The sequence below is a fragment of the Triticum urartu genome, chromosome 1, assembly GCF_003073215.2.
Source record: "Triticum urartu cultivar G1812 chromosome 1, Tu2.1, whole genome shotgun sequence".
NCBI lineage: Eukaryota > Viridiplantae > Streptophyta > Magnoliopsida > Poales > Poaceae > Triticum > Triticum urartu.
Window position 1 is genome coordinate 30,845,511 of NC_053022.1, and position 14,527 is coordinate 30,860,037.

Consider the following 14,527-nt stretch of genomic DNA (forward strand, 5'->3'; position numbering starts at 1 on the left):
AAATGACATGCACTTAATAATAATTTGATATGCTCTTAATAATAGAAATGCCATGTTCTTACTAATATAAATGCCATGCTCCTAAATAATAAATGCTATGGGAAAATGCACCCAAAAAAGTTAACCCTGGACAGTTAATATCAAAAAAGCATGTAAATGGACTCCCATGTAAAATAACATGGAAAAACTTGTATGAAATGAGGGACACACATGGATTTTTTCTCATGAAAAGCAATTTGAGAGAAAAACATGTAAAAAAATATAAAAAACTTTACCCATGTTTTTGTGGACACAAATGCCATGTATTTAAAGTACACAAAAGATATATGAGAAAGATGCCATCTTATTTTTACAAAAATACCATTGAAAACACAAAAAATAGATCTTACATGGCAGATGCCTATGTAAAACTTACCATAGCAAAGAATGAACAATACAAAAACCTTTTACACAGAAATCATTGTTCATTAGGAGGTGGGGGGTGCATATGTCCCCTTCGGAGAAATATATTATATATTTACATAGTTAATATCTAACTGGTCATAGTTTCTCCATTGGTGTGGGCCTCATGTTGGTTTGCACATAGCCACCTAAACTGAAATCCCACATATATGCGACTCTCACGAGTATCTTGATAGCCCCGGATATCGCATCTGTAGAAGACAAACTAGTTAGTCACGGAGGTGCTTCCATGAGCATGCTTTGCTTGCCTCAACTTGGGCACCACCAGTTACTGAAAAAGGCTTTTGTCCCACTTTATATACAAATCCACAACCAAATATACAAGCATCCACGAAGAACACCCCACCACACACACAACACACACCCAAGGCAGAGACAAAAGATGATGGAGCACCGCAACACCACCGAATCAACCACCAAGCAATCTATAGATGGGCCAATAGGAACCGCCTAGAGCTGACCGAGGCCTAAGCCATGAGCTAGCCACCGCAAAGAGGTGAAGCCGGGCAACGACAAAGAATGGGTTTCAAGGCGGTGCCTTCTAGAAAGACACGACACCAGAGTGCCTCTACCGCCCGATCTCGAGGATCAAGTTTTCACTTGGAGCAACACAAAGAGAAGGGAGCAACCTGTGACATAGCCTTCTAGAAGGAAACAATGTCCGCGAACGATGCCGTCGTCAGCTAGGGAAAACACCGTGCAAGTTATGTACCCTGGCGCTCACACCCCTCGGTCGTCATGCTATGTTGAACACCAACACCCATGCCACCGCATGGCCATGGCTGCCCCACCACACACACACACACGCACACGCACACACACACACACACTCCTAAGATGCGTGTTCCATTGACTCCCACCATGACTCTCACCGCCAGGTCCACCCGCCCTGCATCCAGACGACTTTGCCACCAGGGCACCACCATTTTCGCTTCACTTGTAGAGTAAAGCTTTGTAATATCTTGCAATCCAATCTCTTGGAGGAAAGATGGTGATGTTGAGCTCTACCTGGTGGTGAGGTGAGCTAAGCCCGGGAAGGAAAAAAGCACATGGTACATTTCTTTGTCTAAATTCATGACTGTTGATTCGACTTTGGCTTCTCCCTCCTCTTCTCTCCATGATCATTCTCCCTGTAGCGCATATAAACAAATGCAATGTCTGCCATTAGGGTTGTCATAACTTTGGCTTCTCTATCGCCTTCTCTCTATATTTTTCCTATGCAATTCAAACATTCATGCAGTTTTGTAGTATGGAAGATGGCATGATACTATTGCCGCATTTTAGAAATTGTGTGAATCAGATAGGCTCTAAATAGATATGGGCTCCCTCAATTTATAAGAATTCAAACAACATGTTTTCCGGATTCTAAACATGTGCCTTTCTCAATGGCAACGGGTGCATGATAAGGTTGCATAGTTTCTCTTGGCTTGCGTGTAGTTGCTCTGTCTTGTAGAGAGGCTCGAACATTATACTCCAACACTCCCCTCCCATCTATTCTCCTTTGGAGTTTATGACATGGGCAACAGAAGCGGGGGCATGCCGCAATTATTTATTGGGTTTACTGGGTTTTGAACCCTGAACCTCTTGGTTGCAAGTAAATGCAGCTAACCAGTTCATCCATCAGTCCGAACTGATGGAAAGAGATGAGCAATACATTTCAACAATTCAACCTAAGAAACTTTGTTGTCATCATGGGTGCCTCTGTACTCATTTGGAGGACTGGCCAATGTTCTATCATGTTCGTGGACTTTGATGTTTTTGCTTCTGGTATCATGCTTGTCATTCATCCGTAGTGTGAAGTGCACATGATGAGAAACTGGGGAGTACTATTTGCCAAATTGTAAGTGTTTGGAATATCAACTTAGTATTATCTACAGGCCAAATCAAGCATATATACAAGTACGGAAGGGAGGCCAAAGACCAAATTCAGAAAACCAAAAGGCATCATAAATATAACTCTAAACCCCTCCTCAAACTCACGGTGGATCCACAATACTGAGTTTGGAGAGGTAAAATCTGTGTTGCGCTCTAGTCTAGGCCTTTGTGATGAAGTCCGCCAACTGTAACTTGGAAGGCATATACCGAAGAGCAATAACATGGTGGTGGACACCAGCATGCACAAAGAAAGTATCAACACCAATATGCTTGGTAAGCTCATGCTTCATGGGGTCCCGCGCAATACCGATATCACTTGTACTGTCTGACAAGAGTGTACGTAGTAGGCGTTTGTAACAGAAACACCAAAATCCTTGAGTAACCAATGTAACCAAGTCACCTTCGCCCGTGAGAAGAGTCATAGCTCGCAACTCAGCCTTTGCACTAGAACGGGAAACCACAATCTGTTTTTTCGTCTTTCCAGGCAATGAGAGAACCACCAAGAAAGACATAGTAAGCAGAAAGTGAAGGACGATTTGAAGGATCACTAGCCCAGGTAGCATCCGAATAGGCCTGGGGCTGTGACGAGCTGGAACAAGGAAAGAAGAGATGGTGAGAGATCGTGCCATGAAGATACTGTAGAACACGAAGAAGGTGACTATAGTGAACCGAAGTGGGAGAAGAAACAAACTGACCCAGGATATAGATATGATAAGAGATATCCGAACAAATGACAGCGAGATAGATAAGACTCCCAACAAGATGACGATAATGAGTCGAATCAGACAAGGGCTCACCATCGCAAGCACGGAGGTGAATATTAAGCTCCATAGAAGTCTCAACAGTGCGCTCATCACTAAGAGCCGCACGAGCAACAAGATCCTGGATATACTTTTCTTAGGAAATAAAAAAATCATTAGAGGTGGAGGAAACCTCAATCCCAAGAAAATAATGAAGAGGGCCAAGATCAGACATAAGATGCTGCTCATACAAATGTCCATTTAAGAAAAAGATGAACTAGGGGTTTCGCCCGAATCGACCCAATGCAGATATTTCAACCAATAAAAAGAGAGGGAACAAAGGAGAATACCTTGAGGGTTCAAAGGGGGAGAGGACCCACCATTTTTTTTATCTTAGATCCGCAAGATTTGGGGGGAAAGAGAGAGATATGGGTGGCCAGGGGAGGGGGAGAAGAGTAACAAAGGGGAAGTAGGAAAAACAGAGACATGGGTCGGCTTGGGACACCTCGGCTAGGGTCGGGTCTGGGGCGTCATCCCGTGCAGGCCGGTCCGACGTGGCACAATCAACTCTGTCCCGCATGGCGCCCTTGACCCTAGCATGTCGCGCTATGTATCATGGCGTCTCGGGGCTAGGCGTCATGAAAAGGGGTGATATTTTGAAATATTTTCAAACCTGGTTTATTTTGTCTGATATTTTCCGAAAAAGGGTTAAATTTGTACTCCCTCTGATTGGAAATAAGTGTCTGGTTTATTTGAACTAAAACCACGACACTTATTTTCGATGGGGGAGTAGTTTTTCACCAATCCCCCCCCCCCAAAAAAGATTGCAGGAGTAATATCCATACAAGTGCAAATAAATACATACATACATACATACATACATACATACATACATACATGCATGTGCAAATATCCATGCACTAAATTTTGTACACACATAATGGATACATAGATGTGTGAATTGTGATGAGGGCATTCCAGTACCACCTATTGCTCCCATGAAGAAGGAGGTGAAGCCCAACTTCAGGACTCCACCAGGTTAGAGACGTGGGGGTCATCGAACCATGGTAATTCGGTCGATTGCATTTTTAGATATTTATTTTATTCCAGGCCATGTTATGGGCCAATTAGGATATTTATTTATGTGTTTCGGTTTGGGCTTGTCCAACCGACTTGATTTCTGGTCTCCTATATAAAGGACCCAACTTCTAAGGTTTAGGGGGAGAATTTTTGAGAGTTTAGATTTTGAGTTGTGTCTCGGGTGAAGCATCCCTCCGGGAACAGGGCCGCTGCATATCCAGATTGAAAAAAGTTGCATGAAGGTTCTTGTGTGCATAAAGAATTATCAAGCTGAGGTTTGAGGCGTGTTGATCATCATCATGTTGCTTGCTGGATTCGTTCCACTTCTTCAGGTTGCGTTTATCGCGTGATTGAAAGATTAACTTATCTAATTGTCTTGCGGTGAAAGATCGGGCAAAGACCGTAGGATCATCACGTTGATCCATATCAATGTGCGAATAATACATACGCGCAAATATCCATACTGCAGATAGATACACACATTTGCAAATATCCATACACCAAATCTTTGCACATATTTGCCATGCTTGGGGAAAGCCATGCCAAAGTTACTACAAACCCTACCCAAACCTAAAAACTATACTATACCTACCAGATCCCTAACCCTAGCATACAAATCCTATACCATACCTACCGAATCCCTAACTTTATCATACAAATATCCAATATTTTTTTCTAAAAAAGAGGATGAATTAGGGTTTTACCCAAATCAATCCAATACGAAGATTTCAACCAATAAAAAAAAGGAAAACAGAGAAGAGTATGTTGATGGTCCGAAGGGAAAGAGGACCCGCCATTCGCGAGTTCAGATCGATGACAGAGAGATGGGTTGGGTTGGGACACCTTGGCCGGGGCCGAGTGTTTTCTTCAAGCAAACCGTATGGCGCCCTGGTCTGGCAGGCCGGTCCAATGTTACAGGGTCAGCTCCGCCCGCATGGCGCCCTTGACCCGGGCATCGTTCTATCTACCATGGTGTCCCGGGCCGGGCGTCATGAAAATGGATGATATTTTGAAATATTTACAAACCCGGTTCATTTTGTGATGAAGTTTTCAAAAAAACAAAAAAAAAATCAAATTCGTCGTTTTTCACCAATACCCACACCTTGATGCGGCAGAAAAAAAAGGAAAAGAAATCCGGAGCCGTGGAAGCACCGGCGTGGCGTGTTGTGCAGCCTCGCCTCGGGTGCTCCCTCGCTGGGAGTGCGCTGCGCATGCTCATCACTGTGCGCGAGACCAGACCAGGGTGTGGGCCCTCGGCCTTCGCGCCTCGTGCCCACAGCCTTTTCAAACCCGAACCCCCACGCCCACCGCCCCCCGCTCCCCAGCCTCACCCCACACTCGCACCCTCCTCCCTCCCTGACACGCCGGCCCCGCTCCTCATCTGACCCACACGCAGCGACGCGGTGCGGGTACGGCGCCACGTAGTATACCATTCCAACCCGCTCTGCTCGCACCGCCCGGCCATGCCTATGTGGGGGACCCACCGCCCCTGCGACGGCCGCAGTTCAAATCCTCTTCTTGAACGAGAGAGAGAGAGAGGAGAAGCCCAGCCCAAAAAGGTCCCAGAGCGTATACATCACAAGATTTTTCCCAGTCAAAAAAAAAGGTCCCAGAGCGGAAAAGGGGGAAGCTGCGAGCGAGCGAGGCGATGCTGCGCGGCGGCGCCGGACCGCGAGGAGGAGGAGGAGCTGCGGCGGCGTCGTCGGCGGCGAGGCCCCCTCGCTGCCCGCACCCCCGCCCCGCGCCGCGCCGAGGTGAGCGCCGGCGCCTCATCCGCACGGCTAGTTTGTTTGTTGGCCAGGGTCTCTGTTCTGCTCCCGTTTTTTTTTCTCCTCCGATTTAAATCCGCTTTTTGGTTGTTCTCGCGGCTGCGCAGCGCGAGCGACGGCGGGAGGTCTGGAGCCGAAGGGCGTCGCCGTCTCGGTGCTGGAGGATCCGGTGGTGTCTTCCGTCGAGGAATCCTCCGTAAGCGGCCCGTCTCTCCCCCCTTTCCTCCCCTTTGAGCTGCTGCTGCTCTTATTTCGTAGCTAAGATTCTGTTAGTCGGTCGATCTCTCTTGGTCTTTGCTAGATTCATTAGTATCTTCCGAAATGCAGATTCAAATTTCTAGTCCAGAATTTTCGAAATATTAAAACAATTAAGTGAGCATGCTTCATTTTTTAATAATAGATTTGAATGAAGCTCCATGTTTGACTGTTTCTGATATGGTTTGACCATGGGTCCTGATGCTTCCAATGTTTCAACCAGTTCACATTTGAGTTCAAGAGAGGGTCCAAGAGGGCGAGGAAGGGGATGCCGCCGGCAGAAGTGCATAGAGGCAAAGAGAACTGGCATGGAGAGGTAGGGCCAATCTGAGTTTCCACAAGTGTGCATTTTCTGTACAAAATTCATTGCTGTATGATCTCCTACCCTCCTGAAGCTGTGGTGCTGTCTTTCCTCTGTTTCACAGGGAGTCACTAACAAACAGAACATGGCTGCTGCAAAGTCACACATGACGAAAGAGGGGCCAGAAGAGGTGGAGTTCACGCACTGCGCGCCCAGCATCGTTGCGAGGCTGATGGGTCTCGAGACCGTGCCGAGGTCCAAGAAGGTTCTTGACCGGTGCCAGAGTGACATCCAGAGCAACCCACGGCTGAAGTTATCCGGACGTGCTGAGGAAGTGGCCCGGGTTTCATGCGAGGATCGGCCATGTCGGAGCAGCGGCGATGAGCTGCCGGAACTGAAGGATGTTTTCGAGGTGACCGAGATGGAGAACATGGCGACGCGCAAGGCGCTGCAGTCAGGCAAGGAGATGCCACGCCCAAGAAGCAACGATGCCGATCTGGAGTTCGTGAGGCAGAAGTTCTTGGATGCAAAGCGCCTTTCCACCGACGAAGGCCACAGGAATTCTAAGGAGTTTGGTGAGGCACTTGAGATACTGTACTCCAAGAAGGATGTTTTCCTTGAAATCCTTCAGGAGAGCAGTGTTGCCTTGTCAGGGTTCCCAGGGCACATCCTTGGTTACAGTGGTTCGCAGTGCTACCCCCATGGAAGCAATGGTGCTGGTGCGCAATCGTTTGGGCAGGACAACCTTTGCAGAATGGAAGTTGACAGTGAGTCCGAGGGTCCTCTTTCTAGTGTGCATCTCGAAGAAACTTCACATGTGCCACTGGAGCATTCGGCACCAAAAGGGAGCAGGCGTTCACGGAGGCCCTCGCAAATTGTTGTTCTGAAACCAGACCCTCAGAGGAGAAGTTCGACACCGGTTTTAGCAAGCCAAGAAACATCGCAGTTTGGTCAGTGGACTGGTGCGCGATGGTTGAAGCCGCCACGCCATAGTACGCATAAGCAAGATGGCATACATTCTATGGCACATGGCAGTGTCCAAGTTTCAGAGCCAGAAGGAGATACACCTGAACAGAAGCTTAGAATACAAACCTCTAGAAGAGGTAGCAGGAAGAAACCATCTGAGAATGAGTGCTACCTTGGAGTTGGCTGTCAAAGGGAAAAGGCTGCTTCCACTTCTCATGATGAGACTTCGTCAATTTCTTCATCCACGCATTCTGCTGGATCATCGGTGAGCAGAAAGGCCAGAAAGCACCTCTCTGAAAGATGGCAAATGGCCTGCCAATCCAAAGCTGAAAATCCAGTTCCTACTGATACAAGAACATTAGGTGAGATGCTTGAACTCACTGCTAGAGATGCAACGAAAGTAACCACCCAAAAGCGTTTGTCAGATTCAAACACCAATTCCAGTAATGCGCAAGAGATGCCGGCCAGCCCTCTTGGTATTAGCAGCAAAGATGGTTGGAAGACAGGGATTTACCGTGGCGATAATTCAAGAAGTGGCATATCAAGGAATTTTCCCAGGTCCAAGTCTCTCCCAACCTCATCTACCACTATTGCAAAATTACCGGGCAGGAGGCGCTCTGCACCTAACTTGCCCATTCTGAAGGATATATTGAATACACCCACTGATGATACTGGGAATGGACTTCTCAGGAAGAGGTTACCAATCAGAAAAGCCAAGCAGAATGGGCGAGTTATCGTTCATGTAGGAAAGGAAAATATGCTACCTGAGAAAGAGATTTATGTAACTTCAGAGAGAACAAGACACAGTATCTGCACTTCTGATCTACCCAGGACAAGCAACACATATAATGAGCATCCAGGTGATGTTATCAGTACTGAGGATCACACAGCAATTGATTTGGCTATTCCACATGAGGATGTGCAAAATTTGAAAGGTCAGGCAGGGTGGAAAGAGCAAAAGCTAGCAACACCGTTACCAGAGGCAGAAGACATAGTAATTCATGATCAGGATATCATAACATTGAAGGTACACAATACATTGCAATTTTTTTGTTATTTATTACTACCTCTGTTCATTCATATAAGATGTTTTGGCAGTTCAAATTAAACTGCCAAAACGTCTTATATTAATGAACAGAGGGAGTATTAAGTAATCTGCTACATTATTCTGTTGTCAATGTTAGTTTGTCCAGAACTGTAAGCTCTGTTATGAAATGTTCAGTTTTGAGACTACTACTATCTAATTATCAAAACTGTAACATTTGGTTTCAGGAGGTGAAAAGCCAACTAATGGAGAGTGACATTGCTGAAATTGATCACCAAGCAGTAAAGTCTGCTTATTCTGTAAGCGCTGAGAGCTGCGAATGCTCAAGTCCAACTGCTTCATCGCAACAAAGTTCTGGAGAAGAGTCTACTTATTCTGGAATCTTCAAAAGTGTCAATGATGGTATTCAAGGCAAGCATACCAAAATCAAGTCTGACTCTTCTGCACTTAATATGATTTATATTCTTGTCAGTAATCTTTTATTCCCATTTCATCTCATAAATGCAGGACTCAGAGCTCAACTTAAGATGCTGAAGATGGGCGACCAAGTTGATACACGCGAAGATGATTCGGATGCATACTCGAGCGATGAGTGCGACGATACAGACATTTCAGATTACCAGGTGAAGGAAGAGCAGCTACCCATATTTAAGGATGAGGAGGACAGGGACTGCACTTATGTCCAGGAGATGCTTGGCACTGCGTGTGGCTTTCCAGTCTACCCAGAGCAGTGGCAGTTCAGCTCAGATGTGTTCGTATGGCTGGAAAACAAGTACAGCAAGCTGCTCCTGTGGTCGAAATCAGACAGGAAGCTTCTTTTCGATCTCGTTAACTCAATCTTAGCTGATATGACGGCTCCCGGCAGCAGCCTATGTTCAAAAATCATGATGAACTCCTGGCCTCAAATGGATTGGAGAAAGTTAGCTGAAAATGTCTGGCGAACGGCAGTATTCATGCGAAGGAGCCATCAGCCATTTGATCTGGACAGTGTCGAGCCTTTGCCCCTGGACCATCACCCTGAACTTGAAATGTTCGGAGCAGACATTGCTGAAATGATACGTGACGACATTCTGGAAGAGCTTGTGGCCGAACTCGCGTCGCATATCAACTGACACCCTAAGGCTGTGACCTGTAGTGGTTGAGATATTTGACCAGGTAATGTACATAGCCTGCTGCAAATTACTTATTTGCGAGTCGGGTTACTACGATGTAGGATTTGGGGGAGATGGCCTCATGTAGAACATATGGACTCTATGTATGCTCATGGAATTTCCCCTGCTGTTGCATTAACTCCTTTATTCATGCTTCCATTACAAAATTTCCCATAGTTTTTCCTTCATTTTGGATTTAAATCTGAGATTGGATGCTGCCTTGGTCCCATTCACAGCATGACGGTAATGATCCAGTTGAGCACACTATCCAAGAGGAAAACGCAAACATTCTGATTTTTTATCCTTGTTTGGTGCATTATTTGTAGGTGTAACAAGTGATCCAGTTTTCCTTTGATCTTTTTGTTTCATTTCATTCTTGTTTGTCATTTGAATACAATGTTACTCAGTTCAGTTACAAGGCCAAAATAAGAAGTGAATACAAAATCTGAGCCAATGCTGTTTACTGACAGAAGGCACATTATTATGGTTCTAAGCTAATGTAGCCCCAGATTAAGGCTGGAACAGTAGCGCCATGACCACAAGTTATCAAAGCTAGCCATAACTTGTTTCTTGCCCTCAACAGTATCCTAACATTCATGAACTGAGCACACATGTACATAAAAAGGTACACTCATGTTAATAACCGAGTCCTTCGCAGAATTGTTCAAACGATGGTGAGAATGTGGATGTCTCGGGTGCATATGCATAGTAGTAGGCACAGGGGCAGAAACATAAGCATACACTGACCTTCTGTTCTGTGCATATCACCAATTCCCCGATACCTACCATGCCTACAAATATATCTTTGTTGCTGTATGACCCGTGTAGCTAGATCCATCGGCTCCTATACCAGAAGACATTCACCATGGGTCTGGTGCTGTGAATACAATTGCAAACGATGGAAGCAGAGCCAAATGTTAGATGGTCGCTTAAATAGCATTGGCATGGCACTCATTAGTATACCGTGCGTTCCTTATAAGAGTACTGCATCAAGTGGAGAAAATATCTTCTGTACAATACAACTATAGTGATAAATTATATACGTTCAGTACAGTCACAGATCATGTATCTCTACGGATGCAGAGGGAGACCGAGTGGGCCTAGCTTTTTGATAAAGTAGTTGAGTCAATAAACCTCGCATCAAGACGATACAACTGCAATGAGTTCATGCTGGACCTCTGCATGGAAAGATGCACACATCCCAAACCATTTAGCTGATTTTGTTTTCAATAGAAGGAATTTTTAGTGACCCAAAGCATCGTATCAAATTAATACACATAAGAATAACTAACCAGTCTATGTATATAGCAGTAAACTAGACTATGAAATTTGCACACATCTACATCGCGATCATCACCAACCAACTCGATCAAGACAAAAGTAATCACTCAACGAGTCTATTTGTCAATCTTAGTACCAACTATGAGCACCACATAAGCCCATAATCCATATAGTTATTATCAAATGGAAATACCGATGTGACTAGGCCCATTAGATAATCCACTGTATTTTGAAGTGGGAGGGGATTAACAAAATGCAAGACACAAATGAAAATTTGAATAAACCTCAGTAGATCCATTTTCTCTCTATAAATAGTACATAGTTGGTTCAAGAAAGCATTTTATGGTTATTTTCCTGATCTAAATATATGTATTCAAATATCATTGATACTTTTTTTCCTGTTAAAGTACTTTAGAACTCTTATGAAAATATTTCAGTCGAAATGGCCACCCCTCCATGATAAATTCACAAGAAACATCTGTCTCTGCCAGAAGATCCAAGATCCCAATCTCCAAAAAAAGCTTAGATGCCTCATGCCGGCACCAGAGGATGCACCAACATGATGGAGAAGAGGCCGCAACACCAAACTGCAAAGCGAAGCCACTGCCACGGGCCACATCAACAAACCCTAATCTCACGCATTCCACTTCAATTTTCAACTTAATGGACAAAAGTGAACCTATGGCGCAAGTGTACAAACTCCTATTGTAATATTCTCCTTTTTCCACTACAAATGCTATTATTAGATTACATGTACCGAGGATGCAGAGGAAGGAGGGACCAACAACTGTGGTCATGTTGTGTGCTTGCATCAGCCCACTCTAGTTGAAACAGTAAAATTTGGTTATGCACAATCAATTGCTCCTTGCAAGAATTTTTGGCACAAGATACATGGCACTACATGGTTCTTGTTAGAGATGAAATGAGAATTGTACCTTATTCAGATTTTTTTTTGCGGGAACCTTATTCAGATTGACAATAGATATGAAAAGAAATAAATATAGTTTTGCGATTCAACTATTTTAATTGTTTCCTTTCAGCTCCATCCAAGGCCGGACAGTTGAATGTCAGTATTTCTAGATTTATTTAGGCCTTGGGTATTTGTTTTTACGGTGCATAATGTGTATCAAGATATATAGTTGTCGCAATTCGGATTTGAACAAATTTACTGATGCAATATGATTGCTAGGATTTGCTGAAATGCCTACACACTCTTGTTTAGTAGGTTCTTTGTTTCCCCTTTTGCTATGCAAATTGGTCTATCATCTGATTCACAGAACTGCAATTTTTCGTTTCTTTGTGGTTGAACACCAATAGCAGTTTCTCAGATTTCATGTCAGATATCGCGTATTACTACAAATAGTATTCTATGATGTATCAAATATATTTCCCTATGTTCTAAAATTCTCACAGCAACATGCGAGGCATCATCCAATTAAACAAAGAGTGAATTCCATTTTTACCCCCTATTTTGCCATTTTTGACACTAATTACCCCATTTAGCGGGATTTCATCCGCTTTACCCATTTCGCAGAAGTATTGCCACAATTTACCCAGTTTAATTTTTTTGAGTGTTCTGACCGATGGATCCCAATTGTAGGTCCAGCCGGGATGCCACATCGGCCTATTTTTTATTCCTTATAGTTTTTCTGCACGTCGAACCGCATTGCCGAGCTTCTCTAGACCGGTCAGGCTTGATATGAGTGCACCAAGAGCAGCTCGCCAGCGCCCCGATGGCCAAATCACCCAGGTCAGGCTGCACCACACTGGCCTTCATTATTCATGACATGCATCGCTCGCATTCCAATCGTTAGGATGGGGTAGGACGACGTAGGCGACGAGCGGCAGGCAAGACATCAAGGTGTGGCTGATGTCGATTGTAGGAGTGAGTGGCAGCCTGTACGAGAATCTTCTCCCCTTGGCTGTATCCTCTATTTCTTGCCTCCGGTGGTTAGGTTATTTGTGGCTATATTTTCTGTCAGTCTGGGATGCATATTAGATGGGCTTAGTCTATTCGTTTCCTGTTCAGAGAAGTATTGTGATGAGATGAGTGTACTTGATCAGGGTGACATGTTCTTATTGAATAAATTATAGGAGAAATTGTTACTGATATAATCTGAAATCATGTATGTTTTTCTTTGGTATTATCATACATGACCTTAAATATGGGTAATTTGTGGATCAGATAAAAAGTTGTGTAAATATACTACTCCCTCCGTTCCTAAATACTTGTCTTTCTAGACATTTCAAATGACTACTACATACGGATGTATGTAGACATATTTTAGAGTGTAGATTCACTCATTTTGCTCCGTATGTAGTCACTTGTTGAAATGCCTAGAAAGACAAGTATTTAGGAACGGAGGGAGTACTTCATTAACTCTGTTGCATGCGTCTCCATCGAGCCCGATTGGTCGGGAGAAGCTAGGCGATGCGGTTCTGTGTGCAGAAAAACCCACCGACGTGGCATGAAAAGCTAGACCTGGCAATCGGGACCCGTCGGTCAGAACACTAAAAAAAATTAAACAGGGTAAATTGTGGCAATACTTTTGCGAAATGGGGTAAAACAGATGAAATCCCGTTAAATGGGGGTAATTAGTGTAAGAAATGTCAAAATAGGGGTACAAACCGGAATTCACTCTTAAACAAAAGTGGAAGTCTAGTAATGTGTCAAGATGGGCTCTAACAGGGGAAAGTGGCATCGGGCTGTACACTATGTTGTTTCATTGTTGCAGCAAGGGGCTGTTCTCTAGGGTCGCATAACCGAGATGCTTTTTTTCTTTAAGACCGGTGAAGCGATGCAAGAAGATGCTGAAGCAGCGTCACTGATCTTATCTTCCACATGCGTTTATTAAAGAGAGGAGTATGTTTTAGGTGCTCCCTGGGGTGTCCTATGTTGGGACTGCTTTATGATAGGACTTTTTGATGTTCTCAATCTTTCTGGTGGATCTGCTTTATGAACATCACATGCTTTTGACCTTGCTTCCGTAGGGTGTCACCTAGGCTGTATTACGGTTCTAGGGTTGTATTCCCGTTATTCTGGACATGCTGGTGTCCTGGATTTGTTTTCTATAAAAAGTAGGGATGAATGCCTTTAGTCTAAAACAGGGAACAAAGCATCGGAAATTCGTAGCGTCACCCACCTTTCTAGCGTGCTCGGCCACAGGATTGTCTCATGATCCATAAAGTCGATGGATTCAGCACGAGGCCACACCAAATTTAAGCTTTAGGTTATGAAACATGTGTTTTTTTGCTGTTCTTTGTATCAAGTTTCAGCAGCTAAAACTTAAGGAAAATTTTAAAACCCGTCAAAAACGTATTCAATTCGAAACCCCTCATCGCAAAAAAAACATGAATATGAAACGAAGGTTAATTTGGACTTCCGCTTTGAAAGATATGAAAGATTGAAAACGAAAAGCCAAAGAAAAATAGGGCCGGTGCCTCCACACATGGGTGCCACAGGTACTCCTCTTCCAACAAAGCATGCATCGCTGAGGCCGCGATGTATGCGGTGAGCGTTTACGTGACCCGGAGAGTGAAGGTACGTTCATATAAGATTCAATCAAATTACAGTGAGATTTAATATTTTATTTTATGTGCGA

At 44.3% G+C, this 14,527-nt stretch overlaps 1 protein-coding gene across 1 annotated transcript; it reads left to right on the forward strand.

Moving 5' to 3' along the window:
• The first annotated feature begins 5,687 nt into the window (after nt 1-5,687).
• Nucleotides 5,688-9,791, forward strand: LOC125544626. Its single transcript, XM_048708370.1, has 6 exons — nt 5,688-5,911; nt 6,034-6,122; nt 6,405-6,497; nt 6,607-8,475; nt 8,721-8,904; nt 9,001-9,791. Exons 1-6 carry the CDS (start codon nt 5,806-5,808, stop codon nt 9,603-9,605), a joined length of 2,946 nt encoding a protein of 981 aa, XP_048564327.1. The 5' UTR covers nt 5,688-5,805; the 3' UTR covers nt 9,606-9,791.
• Nucleotides 9,792-14,527: the final 4,736 nt, after the last annotated feature.

What these genes read in the sequence shown, in the direction of transcription:
- LOC125544626 (XM_048708370.1), top strand. Translation starts at nt 5,806, where the DNA reads ATGCTGCGCGGCGGCGCCGGACCGCGAGGAGGAGGAGGAGCTGCGGCG. An exon ending in CTTCCGTCGAGGAATCCTCC is followed by an intron (nt 6,123 to 6,404) that starts GTAAGCGGCCCG and finishes TGTTTCAACCAG; the next exon opens with TTCACATTTGAGTTCAAGAG. An exon ending in AGGATATCATAACATTGAAG is followed by an intron (nt 8,476 to 8,720) that starts GTACACAATACA and finishes ATTTGGTTTCAG; the next exon opens with GAGGTGAAAAGCCAACTAAT.